Source organism: Juglans regia, chromosome 2, assembly GCF_001411555.2.
Source record: "Juglans regia cultivar Chandler chromosome 2, Walnut 2.0, whole genome shotgun sequence".
NCBI lineage: Eukaryota > Viridiplantae > Streptophyta > Magnoliopsida > Fagales > Juglandaceae > Juglans > Juglans regia.
In genome coordinates this window covers 33,490,980-33,517,382 of record NC_049902.1, presented here as the reverse complement: position 1 = coordinate 33,517,382, position 26,403 = coordinate 33,490,980, and the positions used below count along the sequence as shown (strand labels likewise).

The window sequence follows — 26,403 nt, the reverse complement described above, 5'->3', positions numbered from 1 at the left end:
TATTTTTGTATAATCACTTTATAATTAAAACATTTCTCTAATTAATTCTTAGTGATCTGAACTTTAGAGAGCCCAACTTCTCAAACTCGCATTATCCAAAAGCTCTGGTATATTTTTGGATCCTTATCAGCACAATACCTAGTACTTTTGTCAAAAGCAAAGCCTCAGAAGTGCTAAATTAAAAATAGAGAAATGTTATACACTTTTTTTTTTTTTTTTGGGTCATCATTATCTAATGTGACATTAAATGATTGCAAAAATGGGTAGTGAAATAGAATTTTTTTAATAATTATAATGATGTGTGATACAACTTCAATCAAGAAGATAAAGAAGATTGAAGTTGACAAAAGAAATCAAATATGATATTATTCTGCTTGAAGAAATACATCGACTTACCCTTCTATTTATATACAATTGAGTCTAACTAACTGATAGTAAAAGACTAAAACAGAATTAACTAAACAAAGTGACTAAAGTATTTAGTAAGGACTAAAAGGTAAAATTAACTTGACAATATTTACAATAGTCCCCCTTAAGATGAATGATAGATGTTGTGAATATTCATCTTGCATAACAAGGAATGAAAAGCATTAGAATCGAGAGGCTTGGTTAATAAATCTGCAAGTTGATGAGAAGATGAGACATGCAGTGTTCTGAGCAAACCAGCTTGAATGTTCTCTCTAATGAGGTGACAATCTAATTCAATATGTTTTGTTGTCTCATGATAAACGGGATTAGCTGCAATATGAAGTGCAACTTGGTTGTCACAAAATAATAAGGAAGGTTTAGAATGAAGCTGATGAAAATCAGTGAGCAATGACTTTAACCAAGTTAATTCACAAACTGCATATGCCATGGATCTATATTCAGCCTCTGCAGAAGACCTGGAGACAGTGGTTTGCTTCTTGGATTTCCAAGAAACTAAAGAATCACCAAGGAAAACGCAATAGCCAGAGAAAGATCTTCTTGTATCAGGGCAACTTGCCCAATCCGAATCAGCAAATGCTTTCAAATGAATTCTAGATGAAGCTGAAAGGAAAATGCCTTAACCTGGTGCCATCTTGACATATCTAACTATTTTGAGTGCTGCTTGCATGTGAGGAACACGAGGTGATTCTAAAAATTGACTCAAATAATGAACCGAGTAGGTAATATCTGGCCTGGTATGAGTAAGGTACAATAACTTGCCTATAAGCCTTCTATAGGCAGTTGTGTCTTCAAGCAATTTTCCATCAAACTTAGAAAGTCTGCAATGGGAATCCATAGGAAAATTCACTGGCTTAGAAGCCAATAAACCAACATCAGCTATCAATTCTAGTGCATATTTTCTCTGGCATATAGAAATGTCCTTTTTGGATCGAGCTATTTCCATTCCTAAGAAATACTTGATAGGACCTAAATCCTTTAGATTGAAAAATGTACTCAAAGACTGCTTGATATTCTGAACAACAGAGAGATCACTACTGGCCAGTAGGATATCATCCACATACACTAAAAGAGCCACAAAATAATCATCTGTTTTCTTTGTGAACAATGAATAGTTAGATTTAGACTGAACAAACCCCAACTCAACCAAGGCTGCAGTGAACTTTGAGTTCCATTGCCTAGAGGCCTGTTTTAATCCATATAAGGATTTTTGTAGCTTGCAAACTTGAGTGTCCCCCTTTCTAAGATACCCAGGTGGAGGTCTCATGTAAACTGTTTCATCCAAATCACCATAAATGAAAGCATTATTCACATCCAAATGCACTAGATGCCAACTATGAATTGCTGCCAAGGATAAGAAACACCTCACTGTCACCATTTTTACAACTGGAAAAAAAGTTTCGAAGTAGTCAAGCCCTTCCCTTTGAGTATAACCCTTGGCAACTAGTCTTGCCTTATGTCTCTCAATTGAGCCATCAACATTAAACTTAGTTTTATATACCCACTTACAACCGATAGGATTTTTATCTTGTGGATGTTCAATGAGAGTCCAGGTATCATTTGATTCTAAGGCAGCTAATTCAATGGACATAGCATCTCTCCAATGAGAATGCTTAATAGTTTGGTGGTAAAAATCAGGATCTTTTTGAGATGAAATGGAGATGCTAAAAACTTTATGAAAATGAGATAAATGTTCATATGATAAAAATTCAGAAATGCTGTATTTATTACCTGAAGTCATATCAGATGATCCAAGAGATGATGTGGTAGAGGTAGAGGCTGCTGAAGAGGCTAAATTGCAATGATAATTTTGCAAATAGTCAGGAACTTTGTGTTGTCTAGTAGACCTTCTAAGAGGAGGAAAATGATTTGTATCTTGTAATGGAGGAATATTTGGAATTTGGTTTGAAGAGGGTGAGGATGCTGGTGAAGATGTAATAGAATCTGAGATATCATTGGAATTATTTGACAAATCATCTGGAATGTTTGATGATTGTGATATATGGTCTGAAATGGAATTAGGTAATACCAACTCAGATGATATGCAAGTCTGTTGGGAAGAATCTATATTCTGAAAGGGAAAAAAATGCTCATAAAAGACTACATCTCGAGAAACAAAAAAATTATGAGAGTTCAAATCATACAACTTGTATCCTTTTGTTCCAAAAGCATAACCAACAAATGCACACTTTCTAGCTGTAGGAGAAAATTTTGATCTGTTATTGCTTAAGGTAGAAGCATAACATAGGCAACCAAACACTTTAAAATGATTATAAGAATGAGTATCACCATAAAGAATCTGCTGTGGTGATTTATTTTCAAGAATATGGGATGGTATATGATTAATAATGTGAGTTGCTGTTAAAATACATTCTCCTCAAAAATTTAAAGGAATATTTTATTGAAATCTTAAAGCCTTGCCACATTCAAGAGATGTTGATGTTTCCTCTCAACTATGGAATTTTGTTGAGTCTCAACGCAAGAAGTTTGGTGTATAATTCCTTTGGAATGAAAAAATTCTCTCATTTGAAATTCTAGACCATTGTCTGTTCTTATGCATTTTATTTTCTGTTGAAACTGTGTATAGACCATATTATAAAATGCTATAAGAATATGTTTAACTTCAGATTTAGATTTCATTAAGTAAACCCAAGTTGATCTAGAATGATCATCAACAATTGTTAAGAAAATCTTGAAACCATCATGAGTAGGTACTGAAAATAGACCCCATATATCACAATGAATTAAATGAAAAATTGAACTAGGTTTATAAGAGTGAACTGGAAATGATAATCGTTTTTGCTTTGCTAATGGGCAGATTGTACAGTGACGTTCATGTACAGATTTATTGAAAGTGAAATTTGGAATTGACTTAAAAAGGAACAATAACCTCAAGGATGAGGGATGACCTAGTCTATTGTGCCACAAGTGATAAGCAGAATTTACACTAGGTGAAAGTATGGAAGTAGCAACTGTACTGTCTGATGATTGTTACATAAGATAAAGGCCAGCTGCCCTTCTACCCTTCCCAATCATCTTCCATGGGATAAGGCCCTGTATATAGCAAATCTCAGGCAAAAAAATAAAGCAACATTTCTGATCAGATGTAAGTTTAGTTACTGAAAAAATATTATATGCAAAACTAGGAATACATAAAACATCTTTCAAAACTAAACCTTCTGATAAATTGACAGTACCAAGATGTGTTACTGTAACATTTTCTCCATTTGGTAATTTGACAAATGTATTGAGAACTCGAGTAATTGAGGTGAAAAGATTTATAGAATGAACAATACGGTCTGTAGCACCTATATCTATGATCCAGGTGCTAGAGAATGATGTTAAATTCTCATTTTTCATGGATGGAAAGGTTGAATGACAAACTATCTTACCTGAGAATGAAGGCAGATTGGATGTTGATAGTACATTACTTGCCTGATGAGTGTTGTTGGGTGACTCAGTTGGTTGTGGTCGAATTAATGCTAATAGTTGCTGATACTCTTCTTGAGAGAAAGACATGCAATTTTGATCAAAAGGTGTACTCAAGGATTGGACAATTACTTGATTTGCTAATGAAACTTTCCCTTTTTGTTTGTAACTTGGAGGATATCCCTGTAATTTGTAGCACTTGTCCACTGTGTGATTGGTCATTCAACAGTGAGTGCACAATAGTTTTTCTTTTCTGTATTGCTGCTTTCCAGTATTAACCTTCAAACCTTCAACTCTTTTGTTCATGAAGGCTACATTAGGTTCAAACGCTACTCTTCCCATAGAGCCAACTTCTCTTTGTTTCTCTTCTTGAATGATTAAAGAGAAAACTTTAGTAATAGATGGTAAGGGTTCCAGTAGTAAAATCTAGCCCCTAACATGAGCAAATTCTTCATTTAGTCCCATAAGAAACATGATTACATGTTGACGTTTTTGATATTCTACAAACAAACGAGCAGCTCCACAAGTACAGTTTTTAGATGCAGCACATGTACAACAAGGCATCTGATTATAGTTCATGAGTTCATCCCATAAGCACTTGAACTTTCGATAATAAACACTCACCGAGATTTGATCTTGAGACAAAGAAGAAAGTTGTTTTTGCAACTGGAAAATTCTTGGTCCATTGCCTTGAGAGAATTGATGCTTCAACTCATCCCACATATTTTTGGCAGTTTTTGCATATACAATGGTTTCTCCAATATGTCTGACCACGGAATTAAGGATCCATGATAACACCATGCTATTACATCTATCCCATTTAGCATATGAAGAATTTGTTTCAATTGGCTGAGTAATTGCACCATTAATGAAACCGATTTTGTTCTTGGCCTTCAAAGCCATTTCCATTGATCGAAACCAACTGTTATAATTGTCTCCTGTGAGCAAATTTGAAACCAAAATCGATCCAGGAGAATCTCCATTTTGGAGATGATATGGACTGGAATCTTCTATATTTGACAAAACAGAGGAGGAAGAAGAAGGAGCTTCCATTCTTGCAGCGAAAATTCAAATCTTGTAGAGGATTTCAAAGCAAAACCCTAGGTTATTATTCTTCTGATACCATGATACAACTTCAATCAAGAAGACAAAGAAGATTGAAGTTGACAAAAGAAATCAAATCTGATACTATTCTGCTTGAAGAAATACATCGACTTACCCTTCTATTTATATACAATTGAGTCTAACTAACTGATAGTAAAAGACTAAAACAGAATTAGCTAAACAAAGTGACTAAAGTATTTAGTAAGGACTAAAAGGTAAAATCAACTTGACAGTATTTACAATAATGTGTAAAAATGGATTAACTAAGCCCCATTAAGAAGCTTAATTTGAGCCTTTTTTTTTTTTATGTACTGATCGTATACAGCTTGTTGATCCTTAATTAATATGATCTATGACCAGCTAGAATTCAACCTCTTTTTTTATATTATTATTATTAATCTATTCTCTTTTGGAATGGAGAACGATGTCCTAGTTGAAAAGTGATCTCTCCTTAGCTAGAGAACATATTCATTTTTTTGGAATCGCTATGATCGATCTAAATCTTCCACCGACGAGTCTGCTTTTTGGCTTTTGCCGAAAGATCGCGCTGGCATTTCATGATGTGGTTCTGTTCTTCGGATCAGCTTCCCTGATCATCAGCATCAATATTCTGGTCTCACAGAGATAAACACGGACCTTTACTTGGATTCTCTTGTGATCAGTTTTCACGTAAGTAAACTAGACGCAGATTCTTCTCTCATGTGGACCACCAAAAAACACCATATTAACCCAAAGAATCAGAGAGGAGGAGGAGGAGGAGGAGGAGAAAGAAAGAAGATCTAGAACAACGTACAGCAAAATGAATAACGATACACGGGTCCCCATTATAAGAACAGAGTACTCCACCCCTATCAACAGCCACCCCCAACCTAACCCTTATATCAACATCTCCCTTGTGCCAGCAACATCGTCTGCATCTGGCTTCAGGCGTGAGTAGTGCAGTACTGAATAATATATATATATAGTTTTATTACAGCCGTACTCATATTTTTGCATATCTATATAGATCATGATTTTAGATTTTCTTGGTTTTTTATTCGTAACTGATAATTAAACGATATATTGGTCCCTGGTGCTGCTGCAGGTCCGACGGATACGATACTTGACACGTTGAATAGGTATGGAAAGAGGGTCGACGATGTCACTAAAAGAGCAGAGGCCATGGCCGGCAACTTCTGGCATCACCGTGAGTTTTCATCTATAAATTTAATTTCGTTTTTTTTTTTTTTTTTGTGACCTATAGCTGGGTTTTTTTTTTTTTTTTTTGCCTATTTCGAGAAATCATAGAGAAGAAAGTTCGTCTTCTAGCCCATGCAGTTGCCTATTTGTCATCTTTCTCTGTCTATCCGTCTATCAAGCTATACATGAGTGATATATGTATGAACTGGGTAATTGCCTTGGTCTTTGTCTTTGTCTGTTTTAAAGCCTTTTTGGTGTTTTTGAGAGCAGCTCGTGCCGTCTTGAATCACCATTGATGGATAAATAAATAAATTTCAATGAAGCATCAGAACCCGTCTTATGGTTGATAAACAGAATCATCTCGGTACTGGGATGAAATGAAAGTATAATATATATATATACAAATTAATGCTTTGTACAAATTCCAAGCAGTGAGTGATATGAATGCATCATCACCACACTGATCACCTCAAGATTTGAAATTGATGCTTTGTATAAATAAATTGCAGGAGCTGCCATTGAAGTTTCTACTTTCCAACACTAGAATAATTGAACTGCAGTAATAATTAGCTGAAAATATCTGAGGATCGATTTTGCATTCTTCACTTTTATCCTTTACTTCTACATATTATCTCAATTATATAAGCATTGAAAAATGTTTGTTCTACATGTATAGAGAAATACAAACCGTAGTTTCATGTGGTATGTCAAGCACATCTTGTAAACTTCTTTATATATATATATATATATATATAATTTTCTTTACAGGCCTAGCATTTGTCAATACATTTTGAGTCAGACAAGTAATTTAGTACTTTTACCATGCACAGTCCGAACTAGTCCTAGTCTCGCGGATGCAGCAATGGCAAGGCTTGCTCAGGGGACAAGGTTACTTGCCGATGGCCATGACCATATGTTCCAGAAAGCATTTAATGTATTGGCAGGAGAGAAGCTCTTAAAGTCATATGCCTGCTATTTATCGACTTCCACTGGACCTGTGATTGGGACACTCTACTTATCCAATAAAAGGGTTGCCTTTTGCAGTGATTTGGCTATATCTTATCATTCACCCACAGGGCAGTCGGAGAGGATGTACTACAAGGTAGTTTCTTTTTTTGAAATATTCTAACCATAAAATGATTATAGAAAAACAAGCTTACAAATTAATATAGTTTGATGTGATTCATCAGATTGTAAAATTACTTTTATTATAAAATAGATCTAACGAATCAGATGAAATCACATCAATTTATAGAATTATTTTTGTATAATTCTTTTATAGATGTAACAGTCTTTTTTTTTTTTTCACTCAATGATGATGCAGTCTCATTTGAGTCCTCGTCCAAATATATTAACTTCAACTTTTAATGTTTTGGGTCTACATCTAGATTGTTGTGCAGCTTGATCAGTTGGCAGCAGTCAATCCTTCTGCTAACAACTTGAACCCTTCAGAGAAGTACATCCAGATAGCCACAAGGGATGGCCATGAATTCTGGTTCATGGGGTTTATCTCATTCGACAAGGCACTCAAGAATCTAACGAAAGCATTACAGCAGTCATGAGAATATTCTGACCAGAAAATGGATATAAAAACTAGAATGAACTATACTTCTGGTCTGAACTGTGTATTGATGGTATTAAAAGTACGACATTTTACAAAATTGCTTGTAAGATTTAGACAGGCGAGAAGAATGGTGGACTGTAATGTTTCAACCAATATTGGTTGATGTTTGCTTAGACACTTACGTCGTTTTGTTTCGAACAATATTGGGTTGACAGTTTGATTAGAAACCAAAAATAAAAATAGAAAAAAGAGTAAATGCAAAGGTAACAGATGAAAAAGGAAATAGAGATTTATTAAATCAACCCAAGAATCATACATAACAGATACAACAACAAACTCTTAACTAATTAGCTCCGCAAGAATGTACAGAACCTCTTAAAGCAAGCTCTCATCTACCAAGCTAAACTGAGATAAAGCATGCATGCATTCGGAAAGAACAAGCTGTGATCATCAAAAATCCAATTGATAAAACAAAATAGTTGGCCTGTTCTTAATTACCACTATCCTCAGACTACCAATTTGGTATCCTCCACTTCCTGATCTCGAGAAAGAGTATCGAAGTTCAAGCTTCTTGCAACCTCAAAAAAATGCGCAACGGCTTCCTCAGGCGTCCCCACAAGAACACCATGTCCTAAATTAAGAATGTGTCCCCTTTGACCTGCACGACTCACAACCCTGAAAAAAAAAGTTTTCAGGGTTGAACTATAAAAGTTTGAAAATCACTTCTAAATTTAATTTCAACAATAACAAGTTTATGACAGCCCAGCCAAACATCTTGAAAATCTCATCATACAAGTAATGCAAGCAGGCTTCATTTTTTTAAAGTTGCAAAGCTACACGTAATTATGATTAAAAAAAAAAAAAAGGTCCACCAATCATGTTGTCCCTATTACACTAGTCATTTTGACTGCAACAACAAAAAATTCCACCAATCCATGCTAGCAGAGTCAGGTAAGTGGCATTCAGAATTTTTCGTTTATGCAAACTTTTTTCATAAAATATTATCTACCCTGTGGGATAACAATTCCATTCCATCCCCCCACCAATTCGCATGACTATATATTGGCTATCCGCCTCTTATTTCTTGAATGAGTGGAGAGGTCAAATCTATATAAAATTTACGCAATAAACGACAACATGAAAAAGCCTGGGGTGAGAACATACTAAAGGTCAAAGATGGGTCAAAGTCAAGAGCAGTCCACAAGGAGTTACAAATTAAACAAATTTGATAAGAAAGTTGTCCAGCAAACCTTTGAATTTCTTCAGTCAGAGCAGGAAGAGGAGAAAATAAGCAAGCAGGGTCAACATTGCCCTGTACACTGATCTCCCTACCCAATCGTTTCCTTCCATCTTCCATATCCACTGTCCAGTCAAGCCCAATTACATCAACGCCAGTTCCTTTAAGGCGCTCAAGAAGACCACCATTTCCGTTAATGTAAAGAACAAGTGGTGTTTGAGGACATTTATTCTTTACTTCACTTACAATCTGCACTTTCAGAAAACCAATGGATGGAAAGGACAAAGAAGCAATTGTGAGAAGTATAAAGCATTAGGAATACTGCAATTTTGTCAAATATAAATAAGGATAAAAGTGTCCAATGTAATATATACAACACATTTCATCAATACGAAAAGTAATATAGATAGGAAGAAATGATGTTCTGGTCAATGATTCACTTTTCATATGTTATGCATTGGGCTCTACAATATTCATAAACAGGGGCGGGGGGTGGCAGAAAAGCTCTGTTTCCAGTTAATTAGTGGATTTTAGTTATTACTTTCTAAAAAAATGGTATTATAGAGTTGTGTAAAAAAAATATGTAGTGCCCAGATTAACACAATTACTTCCATCCATAACTACAACAGTGAAACTAAAGCCATTCCAACTCACCTCTTCAATATAAGGCCTTGACCAGCGTTCCCACATATAAGGCGGTAGTTGTCCACCCCATGAGTCAAAAATTTGTATGCAATGTGCCCCAGACTCTACTTGGAAAATAATGTAGTCTGATATTGCCCGTGTCAGATGAGAAAGAAGAGACCTCAATACATGTGGGGCAGTGTGGCACATGGTTTTTATGTTTGTATATGCGCGTGTTGTACCCCCTTCCACTATATAAGTAGCTATTGTCCAAGGTGCTCCTACAAAACCTAAAACAGCAGCATGTCCACCAACCTACGTAAAAGAATAAATAAATAGTTGAAGAGAAGCAAGACTAGTAATAAATAGTACAAATTTGTGTCATTTAAAACCACTTTTAAACAGAAAAGTTGGCATTCTTTAGAGACATGTTATGAATCTAGAAGTTACCTCCCGTCGTAATATCCTAAGGGATTCTCCAACAAAATGAAGTTTCTCCAAGTCAATAGGATGCAAAGCCTTCAGTGCCTCTTCAGAACGAATCGGTGACTGGATAACAGGACCCCTTATTTCTTCTATGTCAAATGGGACACCAAAGGCAGGTAGAGGGGTCAGTATGTCAGAGAAAATAATAACTCCATCAGGACGGAACGCTTCCCAAGGCTGCAAAGATATTTTAACAATGAGATCAGTTGTCTCTGACCTCTCTCTGAAGGATGGATACCTCTCTGCAAGCTTTCTATAAACAGCCATATACCTTCCAGCCTGGCGCATCATCCATGCTGGAGGCCGACTTACAGGATCTCCTCTTGCAGCCTTAACCAAGAGCGGATCTGGAAATATAAGTAAGATGTGATGGTTGTCCCCGCATGTATAGTCAGCCTAAGCATGAACGCAACAGGTAAAGTAATCATGAATCCTCGGTCAGACACTGTAAGAACTGAGTTCATTGTTTTACGATAAAGCATTTGTTTTTTTTTTTTATTGGCACCGGGTGTCCAAGAACAAAGTCCCAACTAATCCAAGAGGAAATAAAGCATTTGTTAGGGGCTCCTTGATAGCATAACAGATAGTGGTGTCTGATGTGAAGAGAAGCCAAGGTTCTGAGCATGACATAATTTCCAAGTTCCATTCCAGCCACATGCTATGCCAATAAAACTTAAGAATTCTACACTGATGCAACAAATATTTATTAACCACTGACAAAGTTTCAGAGATTCATAAAACACCAAACACAACATAATGTGTAATTGAGACGTGTAGCAGCTATAAAACAATGGAGTTTAACTTCAAACCGGACCTGTTGAATATAGGAGATTTACACCCTCCAATAATATGTTGACACGTCTGTATTTCAAGAGGAGGAAAATAGAACCGCTCCCTCCCTCCCTCCCTCCCTCCTCAAGCTAGCTGAAGCTCGCTTTCTCTCACCCCTCAGTCTCTCTCCCTGCAAGTCATCGCCCATCGCATCCCGAGACTCTCACGCCCATCATCACATCCAAAACTCTCAAGCCCGAAACTCTCAAGCCCCTCAGTCGATCTGCCGAAGATCACTTTATCTATATGCTGATGTTTGCAGAAAAAGAAAACTTGCATTTGGTCTATACGCTGATGTTTGATTTATATGCTGATGTTAAGAACTTGTTTTCTAGAAACGTGCTAAAATCTTTTGTGTCCTGTTAGGCCTTCTCTTATATATGAGATATTTTTTCCTTACTTTTGCTGTGCTTTTGCTGTTAAAAAAATTGCAGCAGAGAAATTTGAAGCCACATGACTAAACTCTAGCTATGCAGCTGAGTGCCAGAACTGAATTTGGCTGGGTCTCTGCTGGATAGAATTACTGAATGTCCATATCCTCATCCGTATAATGCTTTTTCCTGTAATATCTGACAAATTGGTGAGTCAATATTTAGTGTTGAATCTGATTGTGTACAAGCTTTGTGAATCTGGTTGTGAATCTCGGGATGATATGGGGCTGGCTTGCGGGGAGAGAGATTGAAGGGTAAGAGGAAGTGAGCTTCGGCTGGTTTGAGGAGAGAGAGCAGAGCAGATGTTCGGCATCGGAGAGAGTGAGAGGGGGGAATGAGAGAGAAGACAGGGGGTGAGGGGTTGTATGGGCTTTACTTATGTGAGGGCAGTTATTTTTTTCTCCTCTTGAAATATAGACGTGTCAAAGTGATATTGGAGTGTGTAAATCTCCTCAATTCACCGCGTCCGGCTCCTAGCCTCACTCAAAACAATAATATAACTCCATTTCCACTACAATTTTTTCTAACACTTCAATATGTAAAAAGCACAGATTTAATTTCCACACCAGTCACTTGGTAACATTATTAAATAGCACTTCAGGATTGGGAAGTGGGGGGGACATCACTGAATTTTTTAGTGTTATATGCACTGAGTTTAAAGGCTGGAGGGGAGGATAGGTTGCTTTGGATTCACTCGGGAAATAAGAACTTTTCAGTCAGATCCTTTTATAAGGTAATGTCATCCCATTCTTCTATTGATTTCCCTTGGAAGAACATTTGAAGAAGCAAAGTACCTCTCAAGGTTGCTTTCTTTGGTTGGCTGGCCTCCCATGGGAAAATTCTGACTATCATCATTACGGATTGGTGTTTTATGTGTAAAAGAAATGGAGAATCGGTGGACCACCTTTTTCTTCATTGTGATGTGGCTAATGCTTTATGGGATGAAATCTTTACTAGTCTTGATATTGCTTGGGTAATGCCTAGGAGGGTGGTGGATTTATTTTCATGTTGGAGAGGAATCCGGGAAAATCGTCAAATCGTGGCCATTTGGAAGATGGTGTCATTATGCCTAATGTGGTGTACTTGGAATGAGAGTAATGGTCGCTGTTTTGATAATAGGGTACGTTCGATGGGAAGGTTTAGAGATTTTTTCTTCCATACTTTGTTATCTTGGGCTTCTGCCATTGTATTGAATGGGACTAGCTTTAATGACTTTTATGCTGCTTTTCACAGCAATTAGCTTGTAATTAGGTTTTTCTCTTGTATACTTCATGTATACTTGGGCTTTGCCTAATTATGTGGATTAAAAAATTCTTCTTATAAAAAAAAGGCAATAGAAGCCATTTTTAAATGCCCTCTCCTATTTTCCATCTCCCATTTCTTTCTTATTAATTTTCAAAGACATGCATTTCTAGTGCTCTTTAATCCAGGAGATTATCAAGGAAATTGATTTCTCTAGCCTATACCAAAAACAAAAATGACTAAGGATAATTCCATTTGTCGAAAATCATTTCATAAATTATTCTAACTTTTGCCTGTCCTTTTTAATTTTTAAATTTCTATATGGCAGAATTTTGAAATTCCAAAGCACAAAAGTTCTCACACATAATAGACATAGTTCTTTCTATATACTACAGTAAATAAAAGGGGGCGGGGGAAAGGATAACACAACTCTAACTTCCAAACAAGTAGTGAAAAGCATAATTTGATATTGTTTTTTGAGAATTGCTACCGATTGAATTTCTATGCGTTCAATAAAAACCCATTGCCAACCATAATGCATGCACCAATTTCACCAAAAAAAAAAAAAGAAAAAGAAAAAAGAAACCCATTCTCAGACAGAGACCCATGGTTTTAAGAACATATACGTATATATCAGAGGAAAAGCGAACAAACCAGGAGAAGAAGAGCATGCTACACGGAACTTGTTAGTTGGGCATTTTCTTCTGGGAGAAAAGAGAGCTCCACTGGGAGAGCTAGAGTTTAACCCCAAGTGAACAAACAAGCTTGAAGATTTCCATCCCAGAGAAGAGCAGACCATACTGCATGTACACCGAAAAGAAAATTCAGAATTCCAAAACGAGAAAAAATTAAACAACAGAGAGAGAGAGAGAGAGAGAGAGAGATGACCTGGTTGGGGAAGAGAAGCCCATTTCTGAGAAACCTTCGGACGAGAGTGAGAGAGGTTTTCTTATCTCTCTGTCAAAACCGTGTCAACTGCGTATATTTATAGTGATCAGAATATGGAGGGTAGAAAGAAATCAAGAATAGACCCACACGCGGCCACGCCCATCAAACTAGTGAAACCCAACCAGAGCCCAATTGCCTGATTCGCATATCTCCTAACCTCTAAAATGAAGTCTGAGTTCGAAAACCCCTACACCAACTTAAAAAAAAATAGTGAAACCCATTTGGAAAACAACATTGAGAAAATTTAACATACTATTATGGTAGATTTGATCATTTTGATATTTATTAATAAAGAAAATCAGATTGATGTTCTCTATGCGTTACCACATTTTGATCTCAACTTTTTTTAACACTCAATTAGACAGTGACGTGAGATGAGATGATTTTAGATGAGTTGAATAAAATATTATTAGAATATTATTTTTTAATATTATTATTATTTTAAAATTTAAAAAAATTAAATTATTTATTATATTTTGTATAAAAATTTAAAAAAATTGTAATGATTAAATAAGATGAGTTAAAAGTATTTTTGCATCCAAACGAGACCCAGACTGGATTTTCTTTCAACTTGGGCTTTAAAAACTTTCTCAATCTCAATCAATAAAATATATTTATAAAAATACTAGAGCCATGAAGAGAATTTATAAAAATAAACCTATAAATTCACATAACTTCATACAATACATTAGATCTATTTTACAATAAAAATATTTTTATAATTTTATACACCGCATCAAATCACAATAATTTATTAGTTTATTTTTATAGAATCTCTTTATGGTTAAAGCATTTCCCATATTTAAATATCTCTTAAGAATTGCATGTTTTTTAACAATTTAGATTATAAATTGTTGTTTATTCCTTGAACAAATTTAGTTGCAGATCTGTTCATTGAAGCTATGAAAAAATAACATATGCTTCTTACATATTTAATGATTCTTACATATTTAATGAAGATGGGACAAACTTTTGAACTAATTGGAGGATGTTTCTTAGAAGAAAAAAAAGCTTGGGTCATTTATACTGACAATTTGGACCCTCGACTTTATGCTAATTTTGAGTCCAACAAACGAAAGTATATTTTTTGTGAAATGGGTTGATGAAGTTGAATAGAATTGGATCAACGTGAGAGTGATTATTCTTGAACTTCATAAGCAAATGTTGGAAATACATTTGTATCATCAAGTCATCTCAACTTGTCATTATAACTTTTTCAAATTCCAATACAAAATATAATAAACAATTCAACTTTTTCAAATCCAAAAATAATAATAATATTAAAAAATAATATTCTTATAATATTTTATCATCTCAACTTAGTTCAACATCCAAACACAGCTAAAACTTTGAACAATTCCCAAAAAATAATAATGCAAACTTGCACTCCATAATATAGCAGAATACGATACATATTCTTGTACTGTTAATAAAGTCCATTCTCTAATTTCTCTGCATTGCCATCCTCATTATCTGTTGTGTAGTGCAAATGAAACTGAGTCCAAAAACCAAAATTTTATATACCAGACTGCATGGGTATCAGTTTCAGGTATTGACCATCATGCACTCACATTCTCATCCAAACCTGCATAGGATTGAGATGCGAATTCTACAGGAAGAAAGGTAAATATGGCTCAAGAATATATTGAAAGAAATGGGGAATTACTTGATCCCATTCATAAAAATAAACAACTAGGCTAATAAACTCTCACTTGAACTGCCAAGACTCCGGATTTTTTCAATCTTTTTTTTTTCTTGGAAACGCTCTTCTAGAATTACGTTTAATGTCCTTAGATGACTTTCCAGAACAACACCTCGGGTTGGTCGGCGGGCTCCGTGACATTACTACCACAGCTACCATCAGCCCTTGCCCAAAAGTGAGAGAATGGATTGAAGCAAGGAGTTCATTGGCCGTGCATAGTGAAGGGGAGGGGAGGAGAGGGTATTCTACCTCTTTGATGACCCATGGCTCCAGTGTGTCACTTGGTTAGCATTAATAGTTGTACTAAAGGTAAGATGTTGTCTGGAAACTGCTTACAAACTCAATTACCAGTTTTCTCCCATCAAATGACAGTACAGTTTGTTTCAGATCAGAACAATAATCTTCAACTGCCAAGTACCCACAAGAGGATGTAGCTCCTTCAGTTGGCTTTTCAGAATTAGCTCCATCTTTTGTGACTGCAGGGTGTATTGGCATAGTAAGATATAACCATCATGGAGTGAGGTTGACAACAATCTAGTCTCTAGACTCTTTCAACACAGAATCAAAGGATCTAAACGAGACCGGGAATCAGTTAAAGGATGAAAATGAACCACATTCTTCAAGTCACGTATGACTATTCTTGTCACTCTAGTTTCCTCAAGGTAGGTGCTTCAAGCTGACGTATGAGCATGTAAAGCAAACTTCTCGTTGGTTGTACTCTAACAACAGTAGGAATATAAGCCATTCGGACACTAGGAGTAAACTAAGCATTCAGAAAACATTCTTTCTATTTTCTAAATTAGTCATTTGACTAATTTGCATAGCACAATTATACACTTCTAACAAGATTTACTTAGTTTCACTGTAATTAGTAAATAGAAATTAAGCAATCTTTGCACCTTTTAATAAAAGAGTACTGCTACAACCACAAAGAGATTACATAAAAGTAATCTCATAAACTGACGTGACTTCATGTAGTCCATTAGATCTACTTTACAATAAAAGTAACTTTACAATCTAACAAACCACATCATGCCACATCAATTTGTGGGATTATTTTTATGTAATCCATTTGTGGCTAGAGTATTTCCCTTAAAAAAATGTGCAATAAAAGTGAGCATCCATCTGCGAGAGTTTAAGATTTGATGAACACAAAGCACAAATCAACAGAATAAGAAGGTTTTGTTACCTGAACAACTCGCCTATTACAAGAACATAGAAGTTCTGAAAGCATACTGGCTATATATGGTAAATCTCATATGAAACAAGTATACGTGCGGATCCCCTTGAGCACCCTACATAAGTATAGTCATATTCAGGAACCTCTCCATTGGTTCAGTGGTTCATATGGTGAAAAGAAAAACAGCATGAATTACATGTATTCTACTCAATATACTTGCCAAACCGAAGTTTAGAACTGTTTTTTCTATATTATTCATGTCATGACAGAGTTTTGTAGTTTATCAAATTTCTCTCACAAATTTATCTAAAAAATAATAGTGTTTATTTAATTTTATCAAGTTATCTAGTCTCAAGCAATAAAATGTGAGCATCTTTCTGATAAGTAAAATTCATATAAGAAATGAGCATCATAAGTACAGCATTTAAATAATTAAGCAAAATCGTGTCGCAAGAATAATATAATGCATCAACGGAAAGAATGACATAGTTCAAGTTAAAAATAAAAAATTATTAGGTTTGAGCTCATATAATGAATAGACAGCTTACAATTAGACATTAATTAACAAATTTCGAAGAAAAAAATATCAAAATAGTGTACCTCATCATACACAGCATGGAAATTTGCCTGAATATTTGAAGTCAGATTAGTAAAGAAGGTGTTCACCATCTCTTGGAAAACAAAACCGGGATTTAATGCAGATAACTTAATAGCAAATCACAAGAATATCCACAAGTCGGTCTTCTTAAATTCTTAATGATTACAAACTACAATACACTTACATTTCATTTGTGGTACCGGTAGCAGGAATTCCCAGGAATATCATATAAAAGGAGTTATTTTATGGAGCAAATTGCAGAATCAACCAAGACGAACAATCTAAGTTCCTTTACTGTTATCAAGAAAACTGGGTGCTAGAAAAGGCCTTCGTGCACGGAAAGGCTGCCGGCTGCTTAAACCAAAATTTAAATGAGACTTTGTTCTTCCTTTGCACGTGTTTCCCACTTTATCGTACAGAATGGTATAGTTCGAGCTGCTCACATTTCTGAAGTAACAGAAATTGTTGCCATCATATTTGTACACTTGTTGTGTACTGCCCAATCCTCTGAAAACCAAGTGGTTCTTTACAGCAATATAGCCCTGCCCATTCTGCACATTTTCGAGAGAGCTCTTTGATAAATCAGAGCCAACAGCCTCGGACTTCTTCTCATTAAATCCCAATGTGATATTTGCAAGAGAAAAAGAAGTTCCATTTCCTTGATCCAAGTAGTTGGAGTATAAATAAAGGGTAAATTTTTTGTGCGATTCCGATGAGTAAACAGAAGAGGATGGCATCTTTGCATGGACACTGTCGTTGAAATGGGTGGTTTGATTCACAAGCTGCAAATTCCCATTGTTCCCCATCACCATTGAATTACTGTAACTTAGGTTTTGAATCCAGTTGGTTGTGAAAGTCCCATGGGAAGACTTGACCCATCCACTTGATGATATGGACCTGCTTACACTAGTAAAAAACGTTCCATTTAAACCCTTAAAATCAGATTCCATGGAAAAAACAAGAGGCAAGCTATTGTGCTTTAAAAGCTCCCCTGTTACTTTTGTGCTCTTGCTGTCCAACCAAAGATGCAAATTTGCATCTATGTACCAAACATTCAAGGCATTTGATACACTAAATCCGAACTCATGGACCTCTCCATCCAATATCTTCCCTAAAAATGGCGTGATTTCAATATTATAAGATGGGAGATTGAACGATCCAATGCCAGTAATGGGTCTCCACAAGAGAGGATTGATCCCTCCGGTATAAATCACAGTAAAAGGCCAAATTGCACCAACAACCTCACCATCAAGACTAACCACAACCTCCCTGAAAGGTCCATTTCCGGGCGTACCAGTAAGATTATTGGCCTCAATGTACTCGTTCGGAGGATTCGAATACCAAAATTCATCATTTTCATGAAATGAAACATAGACCTCCAACACAGCCCTATAAGCATTTCGAGGAATGTTGAATTTCTTCAACGCAATATCCGTGGAATTCTCAACCTCAAACCACAGCCCATCATTCAACGGCAGGTCTCGCGAAAAGGGCAAGATCAAATCGGCCGGGGAATGATACTCGGACACAGAGCTATCGGAGTTCGACCCGTAACTATTGAACTTCTTTTCAGCAGGATAAAAACGAATGGTTATATTCACATGGTACACCCCAGTATAAGTATTATCAACCAGATTACCAAGATAAACAGCAAGTGTTTGATTCTTCATAAGCAGCGAATAATACCTAGTAATGTCCTTCTCAACACTCCAAACAATCCCGGTAGCCCTCGGCTCTGCCGTGCAGCTACGAAGAAGCTCGACCCCACCGAGCCAAACGCCGAAGATGCGGTCGAATTGCCGGCCTTTACATGTTGCATTCCATTCAAAGACAATCTTGGAGAATTTTTCAGATGGGCAGTGTGAGGGAGGGGTATAGTTTGCAAGAACCGGGGGTTTGCCATAAGTGTAGCCAAAATCATGTTGGAGGACGAGGTAAGAGCAAGGCTTGGATTTGGGGAGTTCGATGGGCTTGGTTACTTCAAAGAAGCGAGTCGGAGGGGTATCCTTGATGGGTGTGCTGTGGGAAAGAAACTCTGCTCTGAGGAGACTGGTTTTGTGGAGATTGGCTGTGGAGAAGAAAGGTTGGTGGAGAAGGAGGAGAAGAAAGAGGGAGAGAGGAAGAGGGGAAAGACAGGAGAAAGCCATTGGTTGTAGTTGTGATGGACTATTGGTTTTCTTTTATATTTTCCGTGGGCAAATAAACGTGGGTTTTTTATATTCTTTTTCCTGGGGTGTCATCCCTATTTGGAGTAAAAAACAATGCTTTAAGGAGCAAGATGCACTTATTTTGGTTTAACAAATTGATAGATTATTTAGGCCAGAGGAGAAACAGCTTTCCTCTCTTTTCGAATTGGATGGAATCTCTTATGGTACCAAACAAGCTTGACTTGGAAGCGAATCTTTGGATACCATAATCTATATCCTTTATATAGGCCAATGGGTATTGTCAAAGTCTGGCGTGGTATGGAAGGGGGAAAAGGCCAAACATAAAACTAATAAATAAAACAGAAATAGAAAAAACAAAAGACAGATGTTGAATAGCTGGTTTATTTCGAGGTACATCCTATATCATGCGTGTAAAGTTGTCTGAATAATGTTTTCGATGTTACTTTTCCTTGTAAATGGCGTCACCAAAAAACTTTCATATCTAGATTTTTCTTATGATGGTTATGTGTGAGCTGGCAATCCTACTTAATTTTGAAGGATTTCTTGCAATTAACAATTCAATCACCATGTCATAAAATTATTTTCATCTCTCCCAGAATAACCTCACAACAATATAACAATCTATGCAACAACATAACTTAATCAAAAATAAAAATCAAATGAGGATGTATTTTTTTTTTTTTTAAATGCTTTTACTTTTTACAACTCAAATGAGGGGATGAAGGGCAGAATTGAATAGCAGTCAGAAAAATTATCACTTTCCTAGGGCAAATAAATATCAGGAATTGAAAAAAAAATGCTTATACTATTTACAAATCAATTAATTAAGGGTTCGATTCAGAACTGATATTTGACCAGAATCCCCATTCAACAGGAAAACCTCCAAGGGGACATAAGGAGAGGTCATAGATGATCCAAATCTGTAAGTTGGTTGCAGTATTTTAGCACCTTTAACACATTGAATAATTCGAAGCCGAGGTCCAGTTCTCATCTGCCAGATCTGCAGTAAGTCCACACCAGAGAAAATATACTCAGGAACTGATCTGAAAATTTTCATAGAACACTGTATTGATGGTGAACTGCTTGAGTTGGAAGAGCTCAGTAAAGGCATCTTGTTTCTCGTTTTAGGATTAAGATCATTTGGAAAAACCATTCCCAGACAGCTTTATAATGTCACAAAATTTCCAACCATCAATACATATTATGGAATTTTATCTTTATTTCTTCCCTCAATACATACTGACTTATCTTAACCAATATGCAAGTTCTTCCAGCTAGAATTGCAAGATACCTCCATCAATAAGCAACAATGAATGGCTCAAATATAGCAAAAGCATACTTCCATGAGAGGAAAGAGGAAAAGGAATGTACCTCAATAATTCCTTTTCGAGGTGCATGAATAGCCAAGCACAGACAGTAATCGCTCTTCACAGGTTCATAATAACTGGAACTCGGTGCTGTAGTGTCTCTATTGACTAGCATCTCCATGAACAGGCAGCAAGCATCACGATATCCCTGAAAATCAATTTAAATCCACTGTTTGGGAGAACAGATTACACCAGAAATAACATTACGAGTTAGGAATGCCAAGGGAGAACCTTCCATAACCGCACCACCACAAGTGCCTGCGTGTCTAAGAGTAATATGCGACCAAGTGAATCTGTAATTGCGGCCAATGTACCGCTAGGTGATAGGGTCAGCTTCTCACCCTTCCTAGGATGATCTTTTAAACACGTCAAAGGAGAAGCTGCCACAAATCACGTTCCCAATCAATGAGGCAAGAGAAATTTGTAGACAGTTGAAAACAAGTGACTTATCAGGAAAAAAACAAAAACAAATAAAGTAAATGCTAGATACAATCCTAAAAGCCCCACGCACTCCCTTTGAAAAAACGTGGGGTCCACTATTAAAAAATGATTTTTTTTTTCATGTGGGTCTCAAATTTACCCACTTTTTCAAAGGAAGTGTGTGGGGCTTGCACACCCTAGACTTGCAAATATCATTTCTCAAAAAACAAATTGTAGACACTTGAAAACAAGTGGTACCTTACAGGAAACATAATGGCAATTCAATAACAATTCCAATCACAATCAACTGGTGATAGATTATATCATAAAATTTTCACCTAAAAAATTGAATAAATGAACAAGAATGGATGCACTGCACCATGTCCATGTTGTTCGGTTAGCACCATAAGAGCATCCTCGTGGAGAAAACCTTTCCATTATTATTGCTATTTTAACCATAAGAGCATCGTCAAGCATATTGAGACATTTTTATCAAAAACCAAAAGACTACGCCCACTAAAGTATGCAGCCAACCCAATGCATTGGGACCCTCCCTCCCTCAAGCCACTCCAAGTAGGCCCACTAAAATATGTAGCTAGCCCAGTTCTCTATTTAGCATATTGGCACCCTCCCTCCCTGCCTTACAGTCATTGTTAACTTTGTTGTGTTTTATTTTTCCCTTCTTACCCATTCTTAACACTATGTCTTGCATGTACTAGCATGTGTACTATATGCACACAAATATATGAGCACATCTATATATCCATAGATGCATGTGTACATGCACAATTACGTATTTTCAAACTGCAAAATAATGCGAAATAAATTATTATATGTTTCATCAACCGCTTCCTTCGATTACTTTATTTTAGTATAAAGCAACTACCATAACCATAACCAATTTTTTATCGATAAATAATAATTTTATTGATGATAGTATATAGGCATAGTCACAGTAACAAAATTAGAAATGAAATCAATAATTCTACCTCGAGCAAATGGTTGAGGCTTCACATCTGATTTTCTTGGTGAAGTTTGTTCACTCCGCCAAATCAATTTAGAAAACGAAGCTATTGTCGAAAATGTTGCAGGCACGACTTTTGATAAAATTGCTCCCACTAGAGACCTGCTTTTGTCTTCAGAAAGCCTTTTATAGGTTGAAATAGAACTTAGTCAATAAAATATATATAGGAAATAACAATAAAACAAGCAAACATTATATAGCAAGAAATCCCATCACTACCTGAATGCTGAAATCACAGCATCCTCTCCAATAGTGACAGCACAGTAATAGCGTTGACTTGACTGCCCAACAATAAAACCAGCTGAATTCAAATACCAGAATAACTTCAGAAGTATTGCTGTGCCAGAAAGGTAGCAACACAACATGAAAGTATCATAGAAAAAAACTACTCTGCCACCAAATACTTACCGCTCCGTTTGACTGCTCAGTGAATTTTGTTTTATTTTTTTTAATGATTAAGGAAGTAATTTTTAATGTATTGATGTATTTTTTTATATTTTTTAAAATATCTAAAAATGAATAAAAAAAAAACACTACTTTTACACTAGCGGTCACTTGCAGCGGTAAGCTACAAGCGGCACAGTAGTGCAGCTCAGCTATCATAACATGTTTTAGAAACCAACAAACATAATATTGCTTTTTATACGTCCCAACACATATAATAATCTTGGTTAGCTAAACAGTATCTTAACCCATCAACACAGCTTCTAAAGAAAGAAACTGTACCTGGAGTTCCATCAGTGGTGGGGGCATTGTGCCAGTGATAGCAGCATCAGCACAACTACCATACTTGCTAACATTCCATAACTGGAAAGGTAATCTCCCATAAGGAGTTTCTGGGGCCTCTAAATCTCGTTTTTTCGGTTTCTGATCCCAAAACTGAGTATGTGTTTCTTGAAACCATCGGTGCAGCATACTCTAGATATCAAGAAAGTTATGAGTCATAATTAAGCAGGATCCCTAGAGGACAGAATCCAATGACTCTCAGAGTATAACAAGGATATTTAGGAGACAACCGAGAACTTTCACAGTAATCACTAAATAGGAGCTTATTATTTTCTCCTAGAAATCCACCAAAACCAAGAACTAACTCATTTAATTCATGTTAATTACCACAAAACTTTCATAATTAATGAGAGAGCACGTAATAGTTTATGCTAAAAGATGTAATCACTTTGAAAATCTTTCTAGCTTGGCAAAAAATAGTATAATCTACCTGAATATCAGAACCATCATAACGAGCAACTACACCAGGCATAACAACACAAACCTCCTCTGAGGATGCGTCTTGGGTCAAATCTCTCTTTGTTCCTCGAACTCTTATCTTCAGAATTCTTCCAGGATATATCAGCTGCACGTAGACAAATTAATTATGAGTTTCCAGTTTAAGCTCAAAAGTATGTCGAACTCAACAAGTCCGTAGACTCCAAAAAGAGAAAAGAAGTCCGTAGACCACTGATGATCAATGACATGCACAAAAATAAGATTCACATAAGAAATTTGACAAATTTGATTTACACAGATTCTCAATAAATTCAATATTTCCCCATTATCATCGATTAGTGCAGAAGGAGATGCCATTGGAGCCAGAGTAATTTGGCACAAATAGATATTTTTCCGGATAGGTTGCGAAGAAAGTAGAATTGAATAAACCTACAAATTATCTATCATCCCAATAAATGCCCAGCTCCGTCTCGCCAACGAAAGAACTTAAATGTAAATAGGACAAAAAGAAAAGAAACAATCAAAAACCAAATATTAGCTAATTCATTCACCTGTTTGTGAATCAAATGGCCACCCAGAGAGTAAATCAGCAAATATCCGCAAGAGGTCCCGGCCACAACCACCCTAATTTCGTCGAACACTAACCACTCAATGGCGGTGATGTGCTCCGCCTCGATGGGGGAGAGATCGGGCACGATCTTGATACGGTGACCATCGGAATCGGACCATCCGAGAACGAGGATAAGGGACCTGTTGGCGAGCGCGAGGGCATGGGTGTCGAGAGCGCAGAGAAGGTTCGGGTCGTCCACGAGCCACCCTTCCTTTCCAGCCCCGACCTGGCTCAGCTCCTCGCACGCGATGCATCCCAGCTCCGTCGTTTGGCTCCGCTTCGCCATTGATTAGATCGGAGTCGTTCGCATGTTGCAGAAGAAACTACTACACGAAGGAAGTAACAGAACTTTTATATTCTTCGAAACGCAACGTTTTAAAGTGTTGTAACCCCTCTCTGTCTGTGAGCAGACGACACCGTTTTTTCGAGTCCTACAAATATAAATTATAAAGAAGAAGAAGAGAAGACAGTCCCTCCCTTCCACTAGTCCATTTTCTTAAAAAATGCAGACTCCTCAAAACCTCTCACTATCTAAAACCCTGAACCCATCTTTTCCTCTTTTCCTTCTACGATGCCCATCTCTCAGACCCGCCTTTGCAAGCCCTCTTCGTATCAATACCCCCCGAAACCCCCCCTTCGTCCGCTGCTTGGCCGGCCGGAGCAAGAAGAAGAAGCCCGCTGGGTCGCCTCCCGGCCGAATCGAGGGCAACGCGGAGTTCCGGCGGGCTGTGAAGGAAGGCGCGCGGCAGAAGAGCAAAAAGCTCGCAGAGTCTCGCTTCTACCGCCTCCACAAGAACCCCAAGAACAGCAACCACGCCGATAACTTCACCGAGGACGAGCTCCAGGAGATCGGCCTTGGCTACGACCGGATGGTTCGTTTCATGGAAAAAGACGACCCCAGACTGCGCCACCCCTATGACTGGTACAAGTATGGTGAGTTTGGTCCCTACTCCTGGCGCGGCGTTGTCGTCGGGGACCCAATTCGCGGGCGCTTCTCGGACGAGCGAGTGACCTTGATTAGCGAAGTGAGGGACCAGGAAGAGTGGGAGAAGATAGAGCAATTCGAGATGGCTTCGGATTATGGGAAAAGATTGAATGAAATGGATGAGAGTAAAGGGTGTAAGCATTTCTGGGTGTTTGTGAGGCACCCCAGGTGGAGGATAAACGAACTGCCTTGGCAGCAATGGACTTTGGTGTCTGAGGTCGTGGTGGAAGGTGGGAAAGGGAGGTTGGATAAGTGGAGTCTGATGGGTAGGTTCGGGAATAAGGCGAGGGCATTGATAACCCAATGCGCGGCGTGGATGAGGCCGGATATCATATACGTGAAGAGGCCGGTTTATCAGTGCAGGTTTGAGCCCCAGGAGGAGTTTTTTAAGGGGCTGATACCACTGCTGGATCCGAGCACGGAAAGGAAATTTTTGTTCGAGGTGAGGAATGAGGATGGGAGTTTGGAGCTGTGTACCTATTTCGGTGGGTTGTGTAAGATTGTGAGGTCGAATCCGAAGGCGTTTGTGGATGATGTGGTGAAGGCGTATGAAAGGTTGAGTGACGAGAGGAAGTCCGAGTGTTTGGCATTTTTGTTGAACAATCATCCAACGCGATTGTTGCATCCGTATACCAAGGAGTGGAAGGCAAAATTGGAGGAGATGGAGTTGGGGTGTGATGCCCCGGATGATGATGAGGACTCCAGTGGTGGTAATGCCGGTGAGACTGAGATAGTGGATTGGATTGAGGATGATGACAATGATGATAATGATGATGATGATGATGATGAAGAGGGTGGCGAAGAGGATGATGAAGAGGAAGATAATGTAGTCATGGACATGGAAGACGAAGAATTTGGAGATGACGAACCAGGTAGCGAAGAAGATGATTTGAGGGGAGAAGAGGATAAGAATGATTCGAGGGGAGAAGAGGATAAGAAGTTCTGGGAGGAATTTCGAAATGCATCAAGCAGCGCCGATGCAATGGAGAAGTTGGCCAAACGGAGTATGGAAGTGTCTACTGAGTTCTACAAGCAGCAGTTGAGGACAATGGAAGAAGCACAGCAAAAGGGAGAAGGAACAAACGTTGTTGAGCAGAAAGGGGAAGAGAAAGTTGCAGAAGATGACGGGGATGAAACAGCTTTGAGGGGCAAATGGCCAAAAGTGAGTCCACAGGAATGGAAGTATGCGGGGGTTGGTCGATGGAGGAGAAGGATCAGGAAGACCAAGATTCCTCCGGAGCTATTCTTGCGAGCAGCAATAAGACCGTTCAGTTACAGAAATCTTGTGAAGGAGATTGTTTTGGTGAGGCATGGAATTGTGGATGGTGATTTTGTTGCCGAGGCTTCAAGCATTTGATGTAGAAGCCATAGATGAGCGGTTTTATAAATGGTTTAAAGACTGTATTTGGTTCATTACTAAACCAGGGTAGCAGCTTTTGAGAACTTGAAACAGACCATATCGTACATGAATCACTGAAAATGTGTATTGTCTTGGTGCCTGTAAAAGGATTTTTCGCAAATGTGTGTCGTCTTGGTGACTGTAAGAGGATCTGTGCAATGTTAAGATATTTTCCTGTAAGTTCTTTTTAGAGAGAGAGAGAGAGAGAGAGAGTATTACGGCGAG

At 37.5% G+C, this 26,403-nt stretch overlaps 5 protein-coding genes across 10 annotated transcripts; 2 read left to right on the top strand and 3 right to left on the bottom strand.

Annotated features, from left to right (window-relative positions):
* The first annotated feature begins 5,401 nt into the window (after nt 1–5,401).
* On the top strand, nt 5,402–7,903 carry LOC109012271 (GEM-like protein 1). The gene is made up of 4 exons (XM_018993808.2): nt 5,402–5,888; nt 6,044–6,145; nt 6,969–7,240; nt 7,527–7,903. Exons 1-4 carry the CDS (start codon nt 5,759–5,761, stop codon nt 7,698–7,700), a joined length of 678 nt encoding a protein of 225 aa, XP_018849353.1. The 5' UTR covers nt 5,402–5,758; the 3' UTR covers nt 7,701–7,903.
* A 70-nt stretch (nt 7,904–7,973) lies between these two features.
* Nucleotides 7,974–13,524, bottom strand: LOC109012237 (uroporphyrinogen decarboxylase 1, chloroplastic). Of its 2 annotated transcripts, none has more exons than XM_018993777.2 (6): nt 13,442–13,524; nt 13,208–13,353; nt 10,014–10,396; nt 9,594–9,878; nt 8,953–9,188; nt 7,974–8,377 (listed from the first exon to the last, which is right to left on the bottom strand). In XM_018993777.2, exons 1-6 carry the CDS (start codon nt 13,462–13,464, stop codon nt 8,209–8,211), a joined length of 1,242 nt encoding a protein of 413 aa, XP_018849322.1. In that variant the 5' UTR covers nt 13,465–13,524; the 3' UTR covers nt 7,974–8,208. The 2 variants fall into 2 exon arrangements, with proteins under 2 accessions (XP_018849322.1, XP_018849329.1); XM_018993784.2 differs by having other exon boundaries at nt 7,976–8,377; nt 10,014–10,445; nt 13,442–13,507.
* LOC109012193 (peptide-N4-(N-acetyl-beta-glucosaminyl)asparagine amidase A) lies at nt 7,976–19,224 on the bottom strand. 4 transcript variants are annotated; one of them, XM_035687769.1, is made up of 10 exons: nt 17,166–19,224; nt 16,984–17,010; nt 16,393–16,498; nt 13,442–13,528; nt 13,208–13,353; nt 10,267–10,396; nt 10,014–10,138; nt 9,594–9,878; nt 8,953–9,188; nt 7,976–8,377 (listed from the first exon to the last, which is right to left on the bottom strand). In XM_035687769.1, exon 1 carries the CDS (start codon nt 19,126–19,128, stop codon nt 17,263–17,265), a length of 1,866 nt encoding a protein of 621 aa, XP_035543662.1. In that variant the 5' UTR covers nt 19,129–19,224; the 3' UTR covers nt 7,976–8,377; nt 8,953–9,188; nt 9,594–9,878; nt 10,014–10,138; nt 10,267–10,396; nt 13,208–13,353; nt 13,442–13,528; nt 16,393–16,498; nt 16,984–17,010; nt 17,166–17,262. The 4 variants fall into 4 exon arrangements, with proteins under 4 accessions (XP_035543662.1, XP_035543663.1, XP_035543661.1 ...); XM_035687770.1 differs by lacking the exon at nt 16,984–17,010 and having other exon boundaries at nt 10,267–10,445; XM_035687768.1 differs by lacking the exon at nt 16,984–17,010.
* Nucleotides 19,225–19,776: 552 nt separating this feature from the next.
* LOC109012222 (rab3 GTPase-activating protein non-catalytic subunit) lies at nt 19,777–24,164 on the bottom strand. 2 transcript variants are annotated; one of them, XM_018993758.2, is made up of 8 exons: nt 23,736–24,164; nt 23,177–23,311; nt 22,687–22,878; nt 22,180–22,241; nt 21,926–22,083; nt 20,748–20,896; nt 20,521–20,664; nt 19,777–20,149 (listed from the first exon to the last, which is right to left on the bottom strand). In XM_018993758.2, exons 1-8 carry the CDS (start codon nt 24,078–24,080, stop codon nt 19,970–19,972), a joined length of 1,365 nt encoding a protein of 454 aa, XP_018849303.1. In that variant the 5' UTR covers nt 24,081–24,164; the 3' UTR covers nt 19,777–19,969. The 2 variants fall into 2 exon arrangements, with proteins under 2 accessions (XP_018849303.1, XP_018849310.1); XM_018993765.2 differs by having other exon boundaries at nt 19,816–20,149; nt 23,231–23,311.
* A 59-nt stretch (nt 24,165–24,223) lies between these two features.
* LOC109012214 lies at nt 24,224–26,358 on the top strand. The gene has a single exon (XM_018993746.2). It carries the CDS (start codon nt 24,298–24,300, stop codon nt 26,134–26,136), a length of 1,839 nt encoding a protein of 612 aa, XP_018849291.1. The 5' UTR covers nt 24,224–24,297; the 3' UTR covers nt 26,137–26,358.
* The last annotated feature ends 45 nt before the right edge of the window (nt 26,359–26,403 follow it).